This window comes from Aquila chrysaetos, chromosome 11 (assembly GCF_900496995.4).
Source record: "Aquila chrysaetos chrysaetos chromosome 11, bAquChr1.4, whole genome shotgun sequence".
NCBI lineage: Eukaryota > Metazoa > Chordata > Aves > Accipitriformes > Accipitridae > Aquila > Aquila chrysaetos.
In genome coordinates this window covers 36,796,249-36,821,567 of record NC_044014.1, presented here as the reverse complement: position 1 = coordinate 36,821,567, position 25,319 = coordinate 36,796,249, and the positions used below count along the sequence as shown (strand labels likewise).

General features: G+C 38.5%; 1 protein-coding gene across 24 annotated transcripts in view; it reads left to right on the top strand.

The window, feature by feature from the left end:
• The window catches only part of PCDH15 (protocadherin related 15), an 852,429-nt gene that overhangs the window by 744,590 nt on the left and 82,520 nt on the right, over positions 1-25,319 (top strand). For all 24 annotated transcript variants that reach the window (XR_003925762.2, XR_003925760.2, XR_003925761.1 and 21 more), the window contains 2 exons: positions 11,732-11,872; positions 14,111-14,223. Coding sequence is in view for 20 of the 24 variants with exons in the window: in XM_030030447.1 (XP_029886307.1) it covers positions 11,732-11,872; positions 14,111-14,223 (254 nt within the window). In the remaining 4 variants the exon portion in view is untranslated. The remainder of the gene's footprint in view (positions 1-11,731; positions 11,873-14,110; positions 14,224-25,319) is intronic.

Sequence of the window (25,319 nt, the reverse complement as noted above, 5' to 3'; positions counted from 1 at the left end):
GTTCCCTGGGGCACAACAGGCCTAGGCTTCCACCATCGTCTTAGTCACTGTTTAAAGCAGTGATTTGCAGGGGAAGGTAGGCTTCATTGCTCAGATGTGCTGGAAAACGATTTTTAAATTGATTTAAGACTATTTGATTCTACTCTGTGAATGACTTTTACTGTCATGTTTCATGAACATCTTATTCTTCCATATGGTAGGTGCAATAACCTGGGGATTGCGGAATGGAAATTGAGATCAAAGTGGGCAAAGTTTCTGGGTGGCATTAGAAGACTGCGAGGTTTATGTTTACACTATATATTGCACAAAGGTATTAGCTCATTTTACTAGCATTTCTTCCTGAATAAAGCACTCGTACTGCTGGAGTACTACCATCAAATTAGTAAAACTGGCCTGCACGTGAATGGGTCTGAATTGCATTCAGCATTTCAGGGAGTTTAGCAGATGCTGCTTAGCTGGAGAAGATTCTCTGTTGCTCTCCCTCAGAATGACTTGGGTACCAGGGAGGCAGGAAACACCATTTCCCTTCAAGAGCACTCATTCTCAGCAGTTAGCAGCAAATAATTCAAAAGGAAACACTCTGCCCATATCACAAGTGGAGCTGCTTCAGAGTGATCTGCCAGTGGAGAGTGGGGAAAACTGCCTGTGCATGACTGTTGGAAACTGTGTGATTTTTTGATTGCCACAGTAGAAATCTAAAATACACAGTCCTACAGACCTGTCTCTGCTCCTTGCACCAGTACGTATTTGGTCCTAGCAGGTTTATCATACTGACCTTTGAGAAAAGTCTGCAGAAAAGGATCAATGAAACTGGGCAAGAAGATGAATTTCTATTCCATGGAAATTTCAACATAAATGGGTTAGCGAAGATAGAAGAAAAAAAAAAATTGTTCATTGGTGCTAGAGAATCACTTGTTAACTTGCTTTTTGTGCAGCTTTTATTTAATAGTATCTGTTGCCTTAAAACAAGATATTCTGGTCGCAATAAAGTATTTCCCCATTCTGATGTAAGCTCCATTTTATAATCTCTGGATTTAATGTATCTCAGATATCACTGAGATACTGGAGGAAGCAAAATAGTTCAGAAACTAATTAACATATATTTATAACAATACTTAGTCGTGTGGAATTGGCATTTCCTAATGCACAGTTATTTGCATATTTTCCTAATGCAAATGTTCCACTTTTTCTTTTAAAAAACCCCAAAGCCTCCTGAACTTTCTCCTTTTCTAACATTTCTGTCACTGTCACTTGAACAGATAAATGTAGAAACTGGACATGGATAATTTTGCGTGCTATTTTGTACAGTGGGTAATGACAGCCATCTCTGGGTGGTATGAGAATGGCAGAATAAAAACCTGACTAAAGTGCTTATTTCTCCCAGATTGCTTTCTTGTGATTTCTTCATATATTTATATGGATTTCTTTTATATGGTTTTGAGTGTTTTATGTTTGAAAGATGTGGGGATCACTTCTACTTCTGTGGAGAAGTCTATGCACATGCATGAGAGAGAGATCAAAATAACTGAATGTGGAATCTTGTTTATTACCATTATAACAGGCGTAAATGCATAAGACAGTGATGTTAAGATAATGTTCTTCAAAATCAACTGTTGAATTTCTTTGGTTTTTATGAAGACAGAAATTAAGCTACCCTTAAGCATTCAGTGACTACAATAGCCATAAAAGTTAGCCATAGCTTTCCTATGGAGGAAAGCTTTAAAAATAGTTTTTGAAAGTTGGTATTTTATTTCAAACTAGTAGCTGATAGTTTTTACTTTTAAAATAAAAAAAAGAAGATAGAGAAAACCATCAGGCATAAATGGCTTTGTTTCTTTTTCTGACTGAGCCAACCTGTTTAGATGTTTTGTGCTAATGGCAAATTTGTATTATCTGGAGCTGGCTTTGACATTAAGTGGAGTCACAAAGTATTTGATATGAATTCACCAGAAATTGTTGTAAAAAGCACACAACCTTTTCTCTGTTCAGCAAGAGTTCCTTCCTCTAAACTTGCCTTAAGGGAAAGAATATTCTTAGTTATCATCATCAATACTTTAGTTGTGTGTTTGGGGTTTTTAACCTGGTGGAATCTTATTTGCACAGTACTAATACATCTATTTTATCAGTTCAGGAAAAGAAATGTATACCTATTAAGAAAATAATTGTGGCTTTAAAATATGGCTGATTATCAGGGCAGGTCTAATAAGAGTCTAACTAATTTGAAGTATCCATGCCTGAATTTTTCTGTTGTCATTTTACAAGTAATGTAGACTATTCCCCTGTCAACATTAAACTCAGCCCAGAACAAAAGACAAGTTAGATTTTTTTCATCATCTGCAATAAAAGCTTTTCAGACCTAATCAGCTCTTCAGAGACTGCCTGCTATCTCCAGCAAATCCCAACATTGCTCTGCATTGTCAAATTAATATGGATGGTATGAAAATTCAAATGGAAAAGCTCAGCACCTGCATGTGATTTCTCTGCAGATAAGGCAAATTTGAATTTTCCAACAGCAGAAGAGCTGGTTTGGGGCAAGAAGGAGGTGTTGAATGGTGTCAGTGGAGTTTGGTCCTCCATTTCACCCCAGAGGCACCATCCTCAGCCTGTTCCTCCTTTGAGCTGCTGGACTGGGGCTATTGTGGTGTTGCCCTGTTGTTCCTACTAGTCCCTCAACAGCAAAAGTGACAGCAGCACTGACAGGCGTGTAGGTGGTAGAAAAAAATTTCATGCCAGTGAAGTCAACCTTAATAAATCATCATCTGTAGGAAAGGATGAAGGTATTTTACCTACGGTGTTACTTTTTACTCTGGAAGTGCTCATTCAGTGATGTTCTTGAGAAAAGATCATGGCTTTGGCTGTGGCTTTTGACTTTTAAAGGACAAGTCATAAATACAAATGCAAGCATTAAATGGTCAGTGAGGGTGGCGTGGGTACAAACAGTAATGTAGGTGAAAGATGAGAGGTTGAAAGAAACCTGTAACATAGAGTTTTCTGGTTTACAGTAGCAGTGTATTTTCTAAGCGATTTACAAACTTATAGCATATAGGTGTGGAAGTGCCATGAGTGACTATGATACGCTTCAAAAATAGTCAGAAGGGATAAGAGTGAGCTTTTACTCTTAAATGAAGTACTGTTTGATTAATTTATTGGAGATGTAGATTAAAGGTTATCTTGTTTTTCTTTAAAAAAAACCTCCCCTCATCAAATCTCCATGCAGTAAATTATTTGCAGCTCAGGGTATCTTACATGTATGAATGTGTAGATGTGTGAACAGATGAACGTCTGAGTCAGGATGAAGATGTGTAATTTTCTTAATTTAACTGATGCCTAAAACATTAAGCCATCATTAGAATGCAACTGTTGATAAAAGGACTGGATTGGTTGCAAAAAACCATGTATTTCTGGTTACTATTAACAGTTACTAAATTAAGCCAAAAATTATCTGTGCTAGATTCAAATGTCTCCAAGTAGGTATTTAGTTATGTTTTTATTTTGACCCGTGGATTTCAAAGTGGTCAAAAAATCTTGGCCTGAAGGCATAAGAGATCTCTGATAGTTATTCCTTCAGTCCTTAGTGAAATGTCAATTAATACATAGAAACCAGTGCTTTTCACTAAAGGCCAGGGCAGGATTTGAAGGGCTGTCTTGAGCAAATGTCAGTTTAAATTCTCACCAGTTTCTCCTTTCCTTTCTTTTCCTTTTGAATTCACTTTTTTTGCAGTGACTGGGAATATAAGTTATGTTTCAGAAGTTCCTTTTACATTTGTCATAAATACTCTAATTTGAAATACCATTCTGGTCATTGAAATCTGGTAAATTTTGATTTACATGTGTTTCATGAAATATGGTAAATCAACATACTGTCCTTTAGTTTACTGGAGCAATCCACAGTATATTTTTCTACAGTTTTAAAATAGTTATACGATATTTCATTTTTCAGATTACTTAGTACATCCTATAGTTGCTCACCCTGTCTTTCCCAGAAGAGCTTACATCTAATTCCAGACAAACTACATGTAAGGGGTAAGAAAATACAAAGCAGAAAGCAACAAAAACAGGCCAAGGGAGACAGAGGGAATTATGGTAATAGACTAGAGCCATGGTTATATGGCTGCCAAAGAAAGCTTGAGTAGAGCTTGGATTTTTTTCTAGATAACTGATAAAGCTTACTAAAATAAAAATCTTCAATTTAAAAAAAAATGCAGTTGAAATTGTTGAGGCAGTTGAGCACACTTTCCATTTAGCATTTGAATAATCCTTTTAAGGTATAAGTACTCGTGTATTCAAAATACTTAGTTGTGTAGAGATCTGAAAGAAGTGAGGGAGGTAGCTTTTAGACCAGCTGCGAAAAGCTGTACTGTTTGCATGGGGGGTAATCTTGAGGAAGCAGATGGGTGAGGCATCACAGCCACTGTGCAAACGGAGCTAAAAGGGTGATAACACTAGGTTAGGAGGCTGCACTGTGCAAGTGGGAAAGAGCAGACACACTTGTATGTCGAGGGTTTCCTTCACGTATTATCTTAAGTTTTCTTTCCAGAAGCGTTATCCAGTTGGAGTTTAAGGACTTTGTCTATTTATCTGGGGTCTCTTAGTATCTAGGAGTGGATAAGATTAGGTTGTTGGACATCATGGTCAAGTGTCTTATTCAGGGCAACTCTGGAGCCCCGCGCAGTAAAGCTGTGCCTCCAAAACACACTTGGACTTCCCAAGCACCAAGGGTGCGGAGTCACTCAAACAGGCTTTGCTGTATTTGCATTGCCGAAGTTGGCTCCAGTGAGCCCCAGACAAGTTTGACTTGCTGTATGCAGTGTAGACGGGTGTCTGAGTAGTCCCAGACAGAAATATGATAAAACTAGTGAGAGACAGTGGGTTTTTTTCCACTATGAACTCCTTGCTTTCTTTCCTGGAAGAACTCCATTGACCCTATTTGAGTTTAATCTCCCCACTGACTCTTTCGGGTTGAAGACAGTGATCTGACCAAAAGACAAAGTAAAAAATGGTGAAAGGTGCCAGCTGGTATCCTGTGTGAGGCACGTAACTTTGCAAGGGGTTTGTGTGGCTGGGAAACCACAGAAACATTGCATCTCTGCTGGAAGTGCCAAAGAAATGCTTCTAGCAACTAAGGCAGATGCGATAAAATCCTATAGAAAAATACTTATTTTTAAGTGCTACTTTGCCTTAGCTAACACAAATGTATGCAGCTTTGGTTTCACTCAGAGGTATTTTCAAGTCTTTACAGGGAGAGATACCTGGAGTCCCCAAAGCCTGGACAAAGTCAACAACTGACTTTCTCATCTACGCTTCTGAGTTTTATTAGCACAGTATTTAGCATCCCCAGCCAGCATCTATTGCCATCTATTCTCTGGCAAATATATGATCCTTTGTAGCTGAAGAAATCTGAAGCCTGTATCAGGGTTGGTACAGATGCATAAATCCCTCAATTCAATGTCGATCAGCCACTGAAAAACTCCTCAGGACTGTTAATAGCATTTCCCCTCTCAGTGCTCAGTTTGGGAGCTTAGCTCTCAAAGAATAAGTGGCCTGCCCAAAAGCAGAGCTTCTTAAAATGTTTCAGGAATGGCAAGTGAAAAGGCATGGAACTAGTATCTAAATACTGCTTGGGCCATCGGAGTGAGTCACCGCTTCTGCACTCAGCAGCTGTACGGAGACACAGCTGAAATTGCTTTTAGACTGCCCCTCTCTTGCTGCATTTCCATTCTCTGTCTTGGGTTTTGATTTGATGTAAACTAAAAATAAATGCTAACCCATATTGTACCTGGCCACAAAAAAAAAGGCAAAGATGTGTTTCCTACACAAGCTAATGTATAGTCTGAATTAAAATGACAGGGACAGTCACTTTGGGAGCAAGAGAAAGGAAAGCAAAAGGACTCTTGTAGCTCTGTGGAATGATCAAACCAAATGCACAGCAGAGCAATGGTTTGCTTTGAAACTTTAGAGGTCAAACTTGATCAGTCTCAAGGCTGGGAAGGTTTTGGTGACGAAAAAGAGCTTTAAACCTGGGTTATTTCCTGTTATGTACCGAAGTTTACAAATCTGTATTTTAAATGAGACAATTACGTGTGGAGGGATTTGAATGGTAGTTGTTTTTTTGCTTGGCAAAGGAGCTATGTGTGGTTATATTCAGCAGGCCTGTACAGATGGCTGTACCCATACCTAAGTTATTGAAGGACACCCGAGATCATCCTTGGAGAGAAAGAGTAGTTTTCTTCATTGTGAACAGTTTATGCTTCATTGAAGTGGCGTGGTGATGAAAGATGCCAGATGATCATGATTATGTTCTCAAAGCTCTTAACCCTCCAAATATTTTGAAAGGAGAGCAACGTGAGCTATTTGATAGATGCTTAGTTTGCTTGCTTTATTTATCAGAAGGTGAATATTCCCAGGATTGATATAACTTGAGGTGTTTGCTTTTCCTGTATATGCCTTTATTTGTATGGTTTATCACTGTAAAAGCTGGAATATTTCTTCTGTGGGCAATTCCCCTGCATATTGTGATTTTGTTGATTTGAAATGTCAATAGAAACAGATGCAGAACACTAATTTTAATGAGCAGCCAGCTTCCAGAGCTCCAGAACATCCAATTTAATGGTTTATCCAATCTTGTAACAACTTGTAAGGTTTTTGTTCAATGGAGCCCTTTTGTCAGATTGAGAGCAATTGTCCTTATTGTTTTACAGGCACCCACTAAAACTAAGATGCTAACAGATATTTAACTAGACATTTCACAGATATTTAATTGGAGATAAAAGCATTTTTCAGGTAGTCCAGGGCTGAATCTTTTAAAAACCATTACTGTTGGATTTCATAGTGTCTGCTGGAGGTTTGTGTATGGGAAACATGCTGCAAATTTGATGAGTTCTTAAAGTAACTTTATGCCATGGCTTTAAAAGTTCATGTTCTTTTTGTGTTCATCTTGTTATAGTTAATAATTCAGAATTTCCAGATTTAGTAATTCAGAATTTCAGGCCCTCTTGTTGAGCTGCATACTAAAGAATAAAATCCTTCAAATTTTAGAGTTTATATAAATGAATTTAGGGTGAATATACATGAGTGCACCATTCACAATCCTTAGCTGGTATAAGATGCACCAAAATTGTTCGCCTACTCTGTGGTCTGCCCCACCTTTAATGGTTACTTTACTTTGAGTGTGTTACAAAGAACATGTGCAGCCACCTGTAAATTTTTTTTTTTTTAGCATCACTTTCCAATTTTTTTCATAGAATTACCTTAACAAAACTGTGAACTCTTTACAATGCACATCATTCAGATTTGTGTTGAAATCTACAGATGGAGATAATTTATTAAACTCCTTACCAGTTTCACATTTTATCTGTAATACCCTCAGAAGTTTTCTGGCTTTAGTCAGAAAGTGGCATTGAGTACAAAGAGACTTGGTAAATAAGTCTGTATTTGTTATGCCACTATTCCATACTAGTACTTAGGGGTAAAATCCAGGTCATTTACCAGATGTGCATCTGGGATCTTCACGAGTAGACTCCAAGTGAAAGTGAAAAGCATTTTTTCCCACTCTTTCCTGGGCAAGATCATTCTGGTTTTGTATGTCTGTTACCCGTTTGAATAGTGGAAGTAATGAGTCCTAGCCTCCTTTTGAATTGCTTGAAGAAATATACATTAAAACATACAGAAGTTATTGTTGTGTTACACTTCTCACCATTTTTCCAGGCTTTATTGCATTACAATTTCTCTGCAACCTATCTATGCCTGTTGAGAGTTATCTCGACAGTGCACATGTGCACCCTCCACGGCCTCTTTGCCCAGGGCCTCTGTGCGCAGCCTGATCATCTAACAAATGTTGGGGACGTTTTTGTACCTGTCAGCTGTGTCACAAATGAATGTTGTTTCCCCAGAGCAAATGGAAACGTAAGGAATTACGCAGCAATGAAAGAAATAATTGAAGCTGGATGAGCTTTAGATCTAGTTTCATATTAGTCTGGAACTCTCAGGAAAACTTTGGTTTGAGAGAATGAGCATGATTCCTGCCAAGTACAATCCTTGCTCTATGGTTTATTTGAGAATATTATCTGCTATATTCGAGTTTTGCTGTAGACATAGGAATGCATTTAAATTAATTTAGAACAGAGGCAAAAGATGATTAATATTTGAGATAATTAAAACTTGCTTCTAAATAGATTTCCCTGGGAAATCTCTCTGGAGATTTTTCTAATTACATTGGTGCCAAAATGTTGTAAATAAAAAATAAATCCCTGTTTTGTTATTTTCAGAAATGACAGGAGAAAAGTGTACTTGATAGTCATATCAGGAACAATAACCTGATGAGATTTTTGTTTATTTAATAACAAATTACCTAGTGTGTGCAGGTTTAATGATGATGATAGCTTTTAGTCTTCCAAGCAAATGTGAGGACCATCATTCTGAAACCAAATAGAGTGGATTTCAGCAGGTAATTTCCTCTTAATTATAATGTTGAAGAAAAATGACTGAATCAGAGAATGCCAGGGGGAAAGTTGTATAATCACCTCTGTTATGCTGTGATCTCTGAAATTTCTCATGTTTTCAAGGATTTGCACTCTTTAGTGTGCATGGTCCCATAAAGTACTTTTAACTATAAACATGGTCTGTCATATATTTCTTCACTAAACACCAAAACACATCTGGCAGACCCAGTTCTTGCATGGTTAAAGGTGCTGACTTGCCAGCGGCACTGGAGCGGTGTACTTGCTAATAAACCCTTCCTGGGTTGGATTTCTGGGAGGGCTCAAAGAGACAATGGCCTCATCACTGCTGCAGTTAAAATCAGGCAGAGGAGTGGCTGTGCAAGTCTCCCCAGAAACTCTGTGAATGTCTTGGTTGCATCCAGCCCTGTCTCACTTCTCTTTCCGTGCAAGGTGTTATGCGTGCAGGGCTTTATGGGGAGGAAGGCTGAGGTGGCCTGGCTGCCTTCTTGTCAATCTTACTCCTTTAGTATTAGGCTTAAGTATTCTTGTTCATTTAACGGCTGTAAAATTGATACCACCAATTAAATTCTTAGAAGCTACCTACAATTTTTAGTTCAGATAAATATTCTTCACTGAAGGGTCACTTTTCTCACACTGAAGTATGGTTTATTCATTGAATAGTCCTCATCAGAAGTTAATGTGGCAAAATCTGACACCATGTTATACAGTTCTGTAGCATGCATTAGCGTGATGTAAAATACCTGTGCTAAATCCATTCCAGTAAAGCTTTTAGTTTAGACTATGTATTTTGACTGAGCATTTCAGTGTACTTCTGTTGTATCAACAAAATGTTGATATGATTTAGTGAGCGTAAAGCACTTTTGCAGCTGTTTCTATTGCTGTTTACAAAAGTAAATTCCCTGTTTCCTTGTAGTTGGTAGCTGACATGGTACATTGAATATATTCTCAATAACAACAAAGCTGCTTTCTACGACATTACTGAATATAGATGTAAATTATCAATTTGCTGTTAATGAAACTGTGGGCTCTGATATTTTGTCTCTTTAAATACAGTGTAAAGGTCAAAACTGAATCTGAGGTCTAGACTCAGAGGCATTAAGAAACTGAAATCATACTAACGATAAGACCTCAGTTTCCAAGTGCTTCTCTGAATCTGCTCCTAAACATATTTAGCAAATAACCTAGTTTGAATTTTGTTACATGTCCCAAGTGTCTACATATCCCAGTAACACAGACTTTGGTCTACTGAAAAATAGTTATTCAGACATCAGTGTGCAAAAAAAACCCTTTCTTTTTTTAAACCCCTTCTTTGAGCCTCCTTTTTCTCACAGTTCTTTAGTACATAGTTTATATTCATACTGGCTTCACTGCTTTAGTAACCTGCTGCTGCATCACATTTTAATCTTCGAAAACAGTGGATCACTATCAATACTAGTGAAGGGGCAGTCACTGAGAATGAAAGTAACCTGTTAAAATGTATTGTCTCCCAGAGATACTCTTTAACCAGTCGATGGTACAATTCATCTCATCTGAAAAGAGGTTGGGTGATTCCTGCCAGAAGTGTCTGCTGCTCTTAAGTTACATGGGTGCCAGGAACCATCTTGCCGCTACCGGAGAAGCTGCTCCAGGCACTGGGAAAGCAGCTGTTGCAGCAGAGACTGGGGTGCTACCAGGGAGCAGTGGGAGTGTGGAGATTCCAGGGACAAGCATTGCCACCCATTTTGCTTTTTGGGACTTGATAGATCACGCAGGTTGGCACGAGCTGCCAGGGCCCTCCCATCTCTCCAATGTGGGAGCAGCTGCCTCTTAGGCTGTGCTTACAGGCATGGTGTTTACTCCATATCCCCTAAAGGTCCCTGGAGGGTGACTGCTGGAATGGGAGCATTGGAATATAATGGATACTTTAAGAAACTTCATTCTTCACAATAAATGTTATTTATTTAGGCAGTTAGTGTTAAAACAGTTAAATCGGGTAAATAGCCTTCTATTAGAAAGTGCTGAATTACTGATCTGAAAAATTCATCTATTATATCCTCTGGCAATGCCTCTTCTGATTCCTCTTTTATTTTTTGGGTGCATATGCATGCAGACAATTTGTGACACATGCATGGGCTGTCTGCGCTTGTTCCTTGTAATTGGAACAGGGTTTGAACAGCGGGGAGGGTTCATTACGGGGCTACTTAAAATCTGTTGGCAAAACTGCATTTTCTGTTACCGCTGATATGACAAATGTATTCTCCTTTTTGTTTTCTGATGTTGTTCTTAGAGCCAGCTCTGATATCTAATAGTAAGTGGCATCGGTAACGCTCAGCCCTCTGTTACAGGTAGGGAGGGCCACAGGTGTCCGGTCACTTCACACAAGCACTTGTGACCATCTCAGCCCTGCAGTGCAGGGCAGGGTCACCTCTTCAGTCAGGAAGGCGGGGATGTGAGCTTTTAGACGATTGTGCTAAAATTGCTAGAGCTGTACAGTTCAGCCGCAGAGAGAGCATGTGTTGGAATATGTTTGGAAGCACTGCAGGCCCTATAATATCTGTGGTTTACTTCCTAGAGGTGAGGATTTTGAAATATATTAGTTCTTCATCACTCAGCTTTGGTGAAAAATAAAACCTTCAGATGCTGCTGTTTGATTTGTATGTAAAACAGCCCATTTAGGCTGCATGGTGGGTTTGCTCAGGCAACCAGTGCTGTTTTCATTTTGTTTCCTCGAAAAGAGAAACGTGTGAATGTCACATAGGCTGGACTGTCCTGTGTGCAGAACTATAGTCTTGACTTTTCAGAAAATAATAGAACACACATCTTCCCATCCTCAGCAGCAAGACACTGAAAGTTTCAGGAGAAGCTGAATAAGTGTTGGAGTTTTTAGAGTTTTTAGAAGTTTCTTGAACTTCAAAGGAGTTTTTATAATATGTTAAAATAGTTTTGAAAGGTATATTAACCAACCTCAAGCCATGCCCGCCTTCTGTTATTTGAAAATTTCAGTAGTTATAAAACAGACCGCTGCTTCTGTCTGTCTATAAGGATGGGTTTTTCAGCTCTCTTCTTTCCAAACCTCTGGTCATTTTTCTTATGGGACCTCTCAGATGTCACCGTAAGGTGTTTTGGGGGGAGGCAGTGGGGATCCTCAGTAACAAACCCAGTTATGAGGAAGACAAACAGCAAGTTTAGTTTGTGATGGTCTGTTTACCAATGTTGCATTTTAATCCTTTGCTAACTTCATAAGATGTGTAAAAATAAAAATATATGCAAGTTGCTTTGGTTTTGCCTTACAGGGCACACCAGCAAGTCGAGTCCGATACAAAGTAGATGTTGTCCAGTTTCCTTACAGTGCCAGCATTTTTGACGTGGATGAAAACTCAGGACGTGTAGTAACCCGAGTAAACCTAAACGAAGAGCCAAGTACAGTGTTTAAGGTATGAACTCATATAGCTGTATATTGTCAGTAAACACTGCCTGCATTTGATGGAATTCCTTTTACCTTCATGTTTCTCTGTGTTGCTTCTTTACTTCCTTAATTTCTTCCTGGCATGTGTTTCGTGCCTTTTTGATTTCAGAAACTTCTTTAGTGGATGTGAGTGCTACTGGTAGGAGGGCAGAAGAAACAGGGAGGTAGCTGAAGGAAACCTCAGGTTTTGAAAGTTACCTTGCTGATTTCTTTGTTTTCAACAGGGCTGTCAGCATTTTTGTGAAAACTTTGTAAGAATGGTGAAATACCTTGTAAAGAAAGTTTTTTCCCAGATGGATAGTTTGGCACTTCCTGTTCACCAGTGCTGTAATGTAAAAACATTGGCTTTAAATTCTAAATTACTATTGTGTTGTTATTGTTCCTGAAGAGTCTCAAGTGTAGTTAGTGCAGAGTAAGTTATGATTTTAATCAAAATCATTGAGACAGATCTCTCCTCTTAAATCCATGAGTGGAGGGGGTAGTTAAAAATGAAAATTAAACTGTGTCAGTAAGGAAAAAAAAAAAAAAGTATCTATAATATGTGGGGATTTATATGTAATTTCCCTGCTTGGAAACTGCCCACCTTCTGTATGGTCGTTAAGGTGTGTTTTGTTTCTTCTTTCTGTTATTTATTTTTGAAATGAGGATTAAAGAGAGGTTTATTTGCATACTTTTCCCTTATAAGGAATAAAGCTGTCCACTGTTTTCCACTTCTGAGTGTCCCATCAAATCCTACTATGAGCTTGAGTAGTGTTGAAATGCTGTCACTGTTTTAGGAACTTAGGACAGTGCTAATTTGAGTTCTTTTAAGTTTTTAACAAATGCAGTAAAACTCAAAGGAGAAGAGAATTATCTCTTGGTTCATCACCAGAGTATAACTTTTCTGTTGCACTTTTTACTTCTCAGTAATTATTTTGTGTGGCTGTTTTCTGAAGCTGTGATACATAACATGCAGGTGATACGCACGTGGACATGGAGCTACAGTTCTATATGAAGACTGCTCTGTATTAGGGCAGACCAGTGGTATATTTAGCAGAGCATTACTTGTCAGAAAATATGGATGCTTAGGGAAGAAGCACAGAAAAGACTCCAGAAATCAGTGATGTGGAGACTTTGAGTTGGTATTTGCATCTAGACCATTGGGCTTTTGAATGCCCACTGAATCTTCTGTGAATTTTTCCAGTCAATTTTTAACATAATCATACTTTCTGCAATTAAGATATCTTACACTGGTGAGTTCCCTAATACATTGCCTGAAAGAAATGCCTTCTTTTGTTTTAAGCTGTCTCTTCACCAACCTATTCTGAGAATAGCTTGGACTTGCAGAAATGAGTTGAAAACCCTTTACTAGAATGAGGTGCTGACCTGCTCCATCTAGTGACCTCTAGAGATAAGGACAAATTTAGAGAGGGAGGAAACTGGAGAACTGTCCATTACTCCATCTTCAGTGTACTGGTCTCTCATCCTTTTGCTAGCAGATAGCTTACCTTCATATGAAAGCTGAAAACAGGTGAACCTATTTGTCCCAGCAGAGGAGCACAGATTAAATAAACAAATAGACTTCAGTAAAGATCAGATAAGCAAAAGATTTATAATAGGCCGCCTTTGGAGAAGGTCTTCTGGTCTTGTCAATGTTTTAGCATACCGAAGATCTCTTTTCTAAGAGGATATTTTTGGAGGGGAGGAAATGTTAATTTTTTTGGTTTGATATCAGACCCCAGTTTTAAATAATGTCAGCAACACAGAATTCTTGCCTAGCACTTTTTCTGTTTTATTGGGAGTTATAGGTGGGTTTTCAATAAAGATTATTCCACTGCATAAATGTAGAATTGAACTTTATACTGTTAAAGAAGTTGGAATTGATTCTGGAGTTCTGAGTAAGGACAGTCTGTGATTAGATGTGAAGGGAATCCCCTGAAAAATTTACTTGAAGCTGGCAATGTGTTTTGGAGAGGTATTGTAGAAGACTGCTGTATTTGAATTCCAGTTTACTGTGTTTCTGTAAATCTTCTAGCAGATGGTTCAACTTTTTGATGGCTGTCACCTTTTTTTCCTCTATGTTTTGTTCTTATACAATGTATGATTTGCAGTGAAAGAAAATCTCATCTGACTTGTTAGACCCTGAAAATACAACAAGTATTGTTGCAAGTCAACATAAAAATGCTCTTGCCTATTCTAAAAGAGTGATTTGCTGTATTGTTTATAGCTAGTGGTTATTGCATATGATGATGGAGATCCTGTGAAGTTCAATACCACTACCATAGAAATTGCTGTACTGCAGCCTTCAGTAATTCCACGGTTTACGCAGGATGAATACAGGTAAAGCATTTATTCATTCACATTACAACTGTTATTTTTTAAGTTGAAATAAGTTGCTGTTTGAATGCTAGTCTGCTTTCGTACCTTCTGCTGTTCACTTTGGCTCATGAAAGGGAATAAGACACAAAAATAAGGTTTGAACCAAAGCACCAAAAACCTTGTGTACTTAGAACTGATAACATATTTACTGATGTTAAGTTTTCTTTAGGAAATAAATTGGATGCTGCTTTGAGGAGAGAGCAGTCAGCGCTCAAGTCCACCAGAAGCACAACTGTGAAATTACATGCAGGACTTTTTTGCAGCACTCTCATTTGACAAAGTGAGGGTGGCAAAATACTTTAGACTTGCTTCTTTCTCTTAGCCACAAGTTTTTGGCAGCCAGCCATTCCCCAATCTTATCAGTTAGTGGTGCAATTTTACCTTTTTAACAGGTTGTCTCCAACTGGAAATATCTAGGCTGTAGGTGACAATGACAGTGAGGAGAGGTTTGTTTGAAATTATCCTCTCAGAAACTGTTGAAAATGTCAGTCATGTGGATAAACAAAAAATTTTGTGTATTGACATTGTAGCTTGGATCACCGGGGCTCTAAGTTAAGTTTCCTCCAGTCTGTTTGAGTGTGTTTTGATCCTGTACACCATTCATGAGGGACATGAGAGAATTCACACTTGACCTCTTTGACGTTAGAAGTGTAGATGATAGTTATTATTACTACAGAGTCATGATTTGATTGTTTACCCCCTGACAATTTCATAAAATCAACCCCATTTTCTTAAAATTAAGTAAAAAAAAAAAAAAAAAAAAAAAAAGACGTGCACAGCCTGATTAGTTTGTTAAATTTTGTTACAGAGAACGTGTTCACAAACAGTTTGACATCTGTATAGTAATAGGAAGTTATAGGATCAATGCAACCAGCCTCCCGATTTCTAGAAGTTACAGCCTTGCTGCAATATTTGCTCTTGATTCCAATGTAGCGACATAACCAGTATCAGAATATAATGGGGTTTGTACACATATTTTCACAACAAAGTACTGCAGGAAATCAGAAAACAGAAATTGAATGTAATATTATTGGCTTCAGTAGACCCTAATAAGAGGACTTGCTCAGCTATTTTAAGGAGTTTAGGCAAAAATTCATGGTGTGCATTCTATTTTCCCTCATGATTAGAGTATTACCGTTCTGAAGCAATACCTTAAAGAAATGAAAAATAGCAAAATACTGCCAGTCCTCTTTTAATTTTGTATTTAACCTGGAAACAATTATGAAAACTGAAGGAATAGTGCAAAATTATAAACTTGGCATTTAATGATAGTGCAAATGATAATCCTTTGCTGAAGGAGTTTTCTTGAGAGAGATTATTGCTGCTCCTCCCTATATTTTATTAGATATCTTCAAATGTATGAAGTGTAGTTTAGGTAATGTAGCAAAAGGCAGTCCTTTAAATAAAAATGTTTCCATTTGTTACTGTAATTTCAGATATCATGTCAATGCATGCTGTTTCTGAATAATATTTAAAGCCTTTCTGTAATAGACTTAACCTTCTGTGTTACTATTTTCAAGAAAAAAATGAACAAGTCCTACATGCATAGCTGTGAGGAAAAAAAAAAGTGTAGCTATGTTTCCCAGAAGGACATGAAAATATGATACTATGAGACCTTTCCAAGATACTCCACATTTTAGGTAAATTACAAAAGCTAATTTACCTAGCCTCAGGAGCCAGCCAGGGGGCTGGAGCTGCTAAAGAGACTCCTCACTGCTAGGGGCATACTTAGTACTGCACTTTGTTTCCTTTTTTGTTTATAACTTTATTCCGAATGACCTTCAGCTTTAAGGAGCTTGTCCTTGAATCTTACCTGGTGACAAATGTAATCCCAAGCAATGTGTTTTGGGAAAGGCTACAATGCAGCCACAGTGCTAGACCGCTCAGGCCAAATCCAGCACGAGCCCAGCATCAGGGGTACGTGGAGCACAGTGTGGTCCGCCTCTGTGATGTAGAAGAGTTGTCTTGCAGTTTTCACGTCAACCAACACAGCGTCTTTGTTTGCAGGATTGTGAGAAGAGACTTTAAGGTTCAGGAGCACAGGCAGAGTTTGCATTGCCTTCTGAAAAATTAACCAAGGTCACACTTCCTGAGGCCACCTTGAGCTCCAGTTTTATCCCAGGAGATGGGAACTTTATTTCACTGCAGTGAAGAAAGCTTAGAGTAAAAAGTGGCTCATAGCCCCTAATACACTTAGATGACAACTGAATAACCCATGTTATCTTCTCCTCCTTGCGGACTCATCAGGATTAGATGAATAGCCTAGTTTCTCTTTCCAAAGGAAATAGCGCTACTCCATTCTTGGTAAATTCTTTGATCCACACCGTCGTAAAAAACCTCTTATAATCTTTTGGGGGCAGCAAAGGCAGTTACTCATTTTCTTCAATGTCAGAAATTAAATGAAAACAACCCCATAACTTTCTGATTCAGCTCTGAGACTCTCTCAAACATTTTGGAGCAGGACTAGTTTTGATTCCTAACGTTTTCAGGGATTGCAACACTCTGCAAACTGCACTTCATGTTTGGCTTCTTGACAGTGATGCAAGCTGAAACTGGCAGGTTTCGTATAACCTTATTTTTCGGGTGACATAGTATATCTTTAGGGTAAATGTCAGCACAGAGTAATGGTGCTGCTTGCAAAATGATAAACTGTTGGATGTGGATACTAGAATTTCTGAAGGATTGAGAATTAGTGGCTTTAAAGTGGATTAGTATTGATCTTTGCTTGCATAATTATCATGATCTGGATGATTCCAGCATTGTTTTCTAGCTGTTTCACAAACTTCATTTCTGTATATTTAGAAGAAGGTCACAGTTGAACAGTTTTACACAGTAAAGCTACGTGCGCAGTTCCAGCATGTATTACAAATCAGAAATAAATACAAAAAACAAGAGAGAGGGGACCAGATGGCATGATCAAAAAGGCATAGCTGTGTTAGGCAGATAGGGAGATAAAAGTGCAACTCTGCCTTGAGCTGTTGGTCTGGCAGCTCTCTGCTCTGTTAGAAGTACACCAGCGCATTAGAGTCTATGCTTGGAGTCCTGTTCATACTAAGGGAGGCTTTGATTGATTCTTACCCATGTCTTAAAGTGACTTCCACAGGATGCAGCAGTAAAGTAGATGAGAGTCAGAGATTCGCATTTTATTCACTGGCTCTCCTGCATTATTGCATAATTTGGGGCAAATTAATTAGTCTCCCCCTCCCCCTTTTTTGCTTGGATTGTAGATTGTACTGGAGACTTCTAAATGCTGCTGTGCTATACATATAAAACAGCAAAGGGAAGCTAAGAGCTCTGAGAACCATAAAATACAACCTCGAGCAGTTGCTTTATGATAAGTGAGTGATAAAATATAGTTCTTTCCTAATGACTGAGATAGATGACCACTAAAGTGCATCTGAAAGATATCTGCTGCAACCAGTCAACTCTTCTGGTGGGAACTAGCAAGTCAAGGCCAAGCACCCGAGCAGCCTGGGTACAGCATGCTTTAGGACAGTCCTCCTCCATGCACTCACATCCTGTTAGAAGCAGAGCAGAGTCAGCCAGCAGGTCTGCTCGATGTGGTCCAGCAGCTTGTGAAGGTGCCACCCCAGGGGCTTGCAGGCCATTAGCGTAGTTAAGGGCCAGATGATCCATGCCTAGTGCTCCTTGACTGTGACCATCTTCTGGGGACACTGAGACACTGCAGCTCCCACAGATCTCTCTCTAGTGCATCCTTAGATGTGAGCCTAAGTGCCTTCACCACACTTCAGCTGATACTGCAGGCTATCCCGGTGCTCCTAGCCTGGAGCTTCATTCTGAAGCTGCAGAGTTTTAACTGTATTAGCAATGTGGATTCTTCTCTGCTTGGATCCTTGTCTGTCCTTGTCATGGATATTAAATATGGCTTTGAGAGAGCTGACAGCAGCAGTGCCTGCTAAATAAAGTGTTTTCCAAACCAAGCATTGTTTGCTTGTTCCACAAAAACGCAAAGTGTGAAGATACAAAAATCAAAAAGAATCAAAGGCCTATAACATGCAGACGTTTAATTGTAGATGGCTAGTCCACCTCTGAGCCCGCTTGACCTTTTGCTGCCAGGAAGGACACTGCTGTTGATGCTCTTCTCGCTGCATCTCCCTGCGGGGTGGTTGGCAGTCAGTTGGATTTTGCTGGTTTTCCAAAGCACTGACGGCAGAGGGAGGCACAGTGTACGGACAAGGCCTGAGCTGCCACTTCCACTGCCTCTCTCCAGCCAAAGTGACAGCCTGAAGAGCAAGGGCCTGCAGGTGCTGGGCACAGCAAGGCCATGAAGAATGGGTTGCCACCACACGGCATGTGACTTTCTGCATTGCTGCCCAAAACAGGCTGTGGCCGTTTGCACAGTTTATTAAGGTTTTTAATGCTGACTTTGATCTCATTCTGCCTAGTGCTGGTGAAACACCCATGCCCCTGGCAATAAATCACTTGCTTGAGAAAATCAAATCAGCTATTTTGTCCCAGGCTATTATTTCTCTTGTCCTGATGGCTCCACCCAGATCACCTCTTGATTGAACTCCACAGCAATTAATTGATCCAGAAGTTTCCATTTCTTCCAAACAAGTAATGCCAGCACTTTAATTTCTTAATTAACAGATCATAATTAGTAGTGCTACGGAACAGCAAATACCAGATGTGAAGTGAACCTCAGATGAATATAAAGAGATTTTTTTAATTTTTTTTTTAGCAAGCCTGTTCTTTTTATGAGTACTTTCTCGTTTTAAAAAAGTAAAATTTCAAAGGGACTTGGGATCTTTTTCTTGTTTTGTTAATTAATAAATACCACATCCTCTGCGACTAGAAGGTCATGGCTAATATCAATGTGCTGCTGTAGCACGAAATGAAATGTTAACCGAAAGCAGCGTCATTGGTTCCTAATTATTGCCTGTGGGGCCATTAAACAGGTGTTCAGCCATTTGATAGCAGAAAAAGGAAAATACTGGAAACTTTTAGCTTCTGTTAGTGTTGTATTATAGCTCCCCAACCTGTTTGAAAAGATATGTCCAGTTGTATGGTAATCTGAAGTTTGGTTCCAGTTTATGAGGAAATACATGAAGTTGCAAATTTGAGGCTGTTACTTGATATAAATGTAGTGTGGCATTTTATTTCTCTACTAGCAACAACACACTGTACTGTGAAAATGTGTTCCGGTTAAAAAGCGCGATTTTGTGACGTGGATCTCTTGCTCACTCAGTAGAAGACACGATGTAATGTTTTCCACTTAATTAAATCCGTCAATACTGTAGGCAGATATTATCGAATCAAATAGCTATGTATCATAGGATTTCACAAAACAAAATTGTGGAGGCATATCAGGAGTCAACTGGAAGTGTTACTCAAAGAGGCTTTTCCCATTTCTCTGTTTTACTGCTGTTCAGTCAAACGGTTATTCTCACTGTGAAATAGGAAATGGGGAATCCTGGACAGCTGCATTGAGGGTATGGGTAGCATTTCATGTCTGAAATCTCTCTAATTCGGTGCTTCCTTCAAAAAGGTGCCGTTTGGCACAGAACGGCATCCACAATGTTGTGAATGTCTGAGGCCTTGTAGAAGCAACTGTGCTTTTCTTATCATGAGTATCCTACCAATTCAGTCATCCTTCTTTACAATGCATGAGAGAAAAATATAAGCATTAAGAGAAATAAGTTATTCCAGGGAGAGGAACAAGTTAATCTATACATGTCTTAAAAAATCAGGAGTGATAAATTCTGTTCAGAAATGAGGACAGCAGCTGAGAATGTCCTTTGTTCAAACCAAGAACAGAACGGGGGAAAAAAACCCAAACCATATACACTAGGGATTTGGAGGGGAACATTTTTGGGTTGTAGGCAACAGTGAGATTTCCAAAGCTATTTTCTTACTGATATACTTGTCTCTGACGTGTTGCTTTGAGAAGTAATTTGAGAAGTCATAACTTGTTTCCTATAAGTAAAATGGCATTATTCAGGGAATCAAGATGCTTCCCAAATGAAACCATGTGTCGAAGTGGCAGGATATAAACTTCTGCCTTAGATGCAGTTGGTTTTTCATCAGGCTGCTAGTGAGCTGTATTTCTTTAAGCCTCTGTTTACTTAAGTTTTCTTTTTTTTCTTCCTATTAGAGCTCACTGCTAGTTTAAGTAGTGCTCAGTTAGTGGGGTCATTTCCTCCTTCTTGTAACAGGAGTGCACAGGGTTTTAGTTTTGTCCCTCAAAAGTCTTTTGTTTAATGATGGTAGATTTAGAGCATCCATTTGGGTAATCCTTTTCCCAAGGTATCCAAGTCTTACCACTGCTTCTCCCATCTTTCCCATAACGGAATTTACATTTACATTTTGTGAAAGACGTGAAAAAGAGTGGAATGCCACTGGCAACATTTTTGATGTAGCATTTCTGAAGTGGGGGGAAAAATAGTCAATGTTTTACTCAGACTGAAGGTAGAGGAATGATGCAGACGTTCCAACATGCATTTTTAATTTGCCTCATGTCAGTGGCAGCTTGGCTTCAGAAAAATACATGTGATGTTGAATTTGGAATTGATGTTTTATGGTGGTGTTCTCCTGGTACTTATTTGGTTTGTAATAAAAAAAATAAGAAAGCACGCTTTAGCATGTGGTTATAAAAGTTAGGAAATTAAATTATTTCCACAGCAGATACTGAAGCATGGTTTGCCATTGAAAAATTAGTGAGCAAGTTAGCAGATGATTACAGTGTAGTAGAAAGATCATGCTTTTTTCCCCTGGTTTTCCTTGTTTTAGTAGTGCTACATTGCACTTTATTAAAATCTTCTACTTCTTTTTACCAAATGAAAAGGAAACTCTCATTTTATGGTTTGGGTTTGGGGTTTTTTTCTGACCAAGTATTATGGTGAAATTAATCTAGCTGCATGTTACCTGGTTATACCAGAAGGGGTAAGCACAGGGTCCAGGTCTGTGCAGGGTATCTGCCTGGCTGTGCTTGGTAAGGATGAGGGTCAGAGCTTTCAACACCACGTTGCAGTTTAATGAAATGTAGAACTAAGTCACTCTGGGAATGTGAATATGGAATAGAAATAATACACTACTGTAGTATTAAACCCTGTCAGCTTTGGGCAGTGTATTATGAGAGCACAAAGCCACGGCATTATCCTTGGTCTTAGAATTGATGCTATCGATACCCATCTGTCTGACCAATTCAAGTATGTGAGCGTGTCCTACATTATGCTTGATGGGAATTTTTTTTTTTTTTCCTTTTTTTGCCTCTGTAGTAATCCTGACAGAAATTTTCATGTCTTCAGGTCCTTAGCTTTAATTTAGGAAGATTGGTGGGATAACATAAATGCATTATGCCTGATGAGAGTTCACAGGAACAAAATTTGACATTTGGTTTAAAAAAAAATAGGTTTTGACAGGGGTTCACTGTAACAATGTCCAGACTCCCTTGTCATCTGTTTTAGAGATAAATACCATGAAAAGGTCAGAATGTCTTGAACCAATCTGAGAATTGAGACAGAAAGTGAGGATATTACGTACAGTAAGGAATATGTGATCCTTGTCAGGACACTTTGAAGATAAACTGCTTGAAAAATACATCTAATTAAGAAGAAAATATTCTTTTCCAGAAAAAAAGAATCACTATCTCTGACTGACAAACTGTTCAGATTGATACGGTTGCACTTACTGGAAACTGAAAATTTGAGAAATTGATCAATTATTGCTCTAAAATGTGGCTAGGTCCTTCTTTTTTTGAGCAAGGACAGAAAGCCAAGATAGTCTAAATGCGTTGGTGAGAGGGTTAAAAGAGCTGCATCATTATATTTACTTCTTGCTTTTTTGTTTCTTTGCTTTCCGTTTTGCTGCACCAGTTAGAAACTTGTACATTTTTTTCACAATTTAAAAAACTCAGCTGCGTAACCAGACCGATTTAAGTGTTTCTGTTTGTAGAGCTTTTATTAGCTATTTGAGTTTCCATACAACTTAACTGTTAGCTCGCCTTGTTTTAGACACTCTAGTGCTCTGCCTACACTTGACTTTTCTCCAGAAAAATACACAAATTCAGTTGTTTTTAATGGCTTACATAGCTTCTCTTTAATGCAAAGCATCAGACAGACAAAAAGCCGAATGAAGTCACTTCCCATGAGGAGCGGGATGAAAAGCGTCTGTGCAGGAATGGGTACGCTGCTCAGAAACATGTTTCAGAAAAGGCTTCAGGTAAAATGCCCTTGAGGGTTAGAAGTAGCTAAGGCCAAAACACTTTAAGAAGCTGTAATGTGAGAGAAGGTAGGGAGATGATTTTACCAGGAGAGGTCCAAATGACATTTTAATCAAGTGGAGCTAAGAATCTTAGCAATGTAATTAAGCAAAAAAATTTAAAATATTTAAGTTGTGAGGTATGCTTACGGACCTCCATGAACTAAAATATAATCCACGAAATAGAGTCGGCTGAAGTGTCTAGTACAGAGTACATACACATCACACTATTGAACTTCAGTACTAAACCAATTTTCCAATTTATTATTGGGTTTGCTGGTTTTAAATTTAATCTTTGATTAAATCTCATGTTCATGCTTTTTGAGATAGCAAAGTTTCATGGTGAATTTAAAGCATATTGGATATCAGGCAAATTGAAAGATGGATGAGAGTCTGATGTGTTTAGCAAAGGGAAAAAAGAAGCAGAAAAGAAGAGAGGAAAAGTTAAAATTTCATTTTGGACATTTAGAAATAGTTATGCCCTGCAATGTATTTGATATGTGTTCAGTCTCCATTTCCCCCTCTGATCAAGATACAGATAATTGAGACATTGCAAATTAAAAGATATTCTTTTACAATCTGTATCCTTTTTCAATGCTTTTGTGTATAAATAATGATTTTATTTTAATCCTGTTGTTATTCTAGTTTGGGGTTGCTTTTTTTTTTCTGATGGGCAAACACATTTTGTTGGCATGGTTTCATACTGAAGCAGTAAGCAATACAATATTGGCCTCAAAGAAATATGGGCAAATGTTAAACTTGTTCAGGGATAACTACATCAGAAGAGTGGGACAGAAGACTTATTATTGAACATCTATTTTGTCATTTTTAAACTAATTTGTTCTTCCCAAATCCGAGGCCATCAGATACCAATCTTATCTCAGTATGGCACAAAGCAATTGAGGCTGCTCCTTTTTTACACTTTGCTGCCTTCGTGTCCTCTTTTCCCACCACAGCTTGTCAGGAAGGGTTTGGCAGGTTGGGTGGCTTCAAGCTGAGTGCAGGGATCCTACAGGGTTTTTGTTGCACCACAGTGATGGAGGCCTCTCCTGGTATCCATCCTGTCCTGGATGCTGACAAGATACCATTTACTATTTCTGTGAAAACATTAAAGTGAGGATCAACCGACCTAAATTGCACATTGCTGTGACGGTTATAGAAAAATACAACGTGAATGATGAAACATTGGTATAAAAATATATTTATTTTGTCATGGTCAAAATGATTTTTTTGACCAAACCAAGATGGTTGTGCAAAGCAAAGTGTTTAGGAGGAAAGATTAAGACTATGGGTAGACTGAGTTGCAGCTGAGGTGGCTACAGTGTGTGTTAATTGCTGTTTATCCCATTTCACCCTAAGATTTATGGGGTGCAAGTGGATTATCATGTTAATGCACAGGGCCTTCTTACATTCAGTGACTGTATGTATGTGGATACCCATGCATATAATTATTGGGGGGGGGGCGGATATTAGAAATCATATATTTGAGAAGATGTTTTGTTCAGAAGCTTAGAAAGTAACCATTTCATTTGAAGTATTTCAAATAAGTCAGCACTGGACTGTAAAGCAATGGTGTGCCAATCCCACGCAGGTGACGGTGACAGAAATGTACTGTCAGGCATGGTCAGAGCCTGTGGCTGGCAAGGTAATGACTATATTGGCAGTTGCACTCAGAAGCTCAATAAGGTGTTGCAAACATTATCAGACGAAAATCCTTCAGATGCTCTGAATCCTAATAATGTGTTGAAGTCACAGCAGTACCCCTTCCCTTTCCCTATGCTGTCAATTTTCTAAGCCTTCTCTGGGTGGCTTGGACTGGATTGCACTGCTTTGCTAGTGTCATGTCTTCTCACAAAAATAACCAGCCTTTATCATCCAGTAACGCAAAATTATTGCATAAAAATGCCCTTGCCTGTCCCCTAAAACAGCTTCAAATAGTATGTCTACCACTTACCAAAAAAAAAAAAAAAAAAAAAGCACTGTTGTGCATCTTGGTCACTCAAAAATTGGAAAATAATGAACTTATCCCCAAAGAAAGCTTATTAGAGCTTGTAGTACAGGATAAAGCAGAGTATATTGTCAGCTGAATACCACTGTCTTTCGCTGGTTCAATTCTCTACAATTCAGCAAAATGTTCTTAAGAGACCAGCTGCATGTTTTAATTCAGCTGATGCATTGTTCCCGTTGAACCTGATCACCTTAGTTAAATCAGGGAAATGAAATCAATACCATTACTGTGGTGGTTTTCTGCCCACTCCCTCTATAGCCTCTCATAGCAAACACAAAAGCCGCTTACTAATTGATATTGATTTGTCAATTCATTGAATTCAGCTATTTCAGAGGGGAAGATACAAGGCCATTTCCATTAAAAGAATATACTGAAAGTGTGCTTCAGACGAAATGTAGGGTTTGTGTATACACAGTCATGAGGGTTTTTGTTCAAATATATGTCTTCAGGAGAAAAAGAAAACAACATAATATATAATGCAACATAAAAAGGATCTTTATTTTCCTCGCTGGCCTGCATCTCTGACCTCATCAAAAGAGCTACAGCATGAAATACTTTCAGATTTGACAGCCTTTTTTTCCTGTCTCTAACCTTTGTGTTTGTAAAATGCACATTAATAAGCATTTTATAGCACTAGTTTTGCAGCTTAATAAATTAGGTACCAATAATGAATTTTATTTCTACTGCTGATAGCACACTTGAGGCAGAAGGTTGGGAACCAGAGTGATCTGCTCTATGCATGTGTGTTTGAGTAAAAGTGAACTTACCATCATCTTTTTCTGTGAAAAAATCAGGAAGTCAGTGTTTCAGTATAGTCACTATTACATGA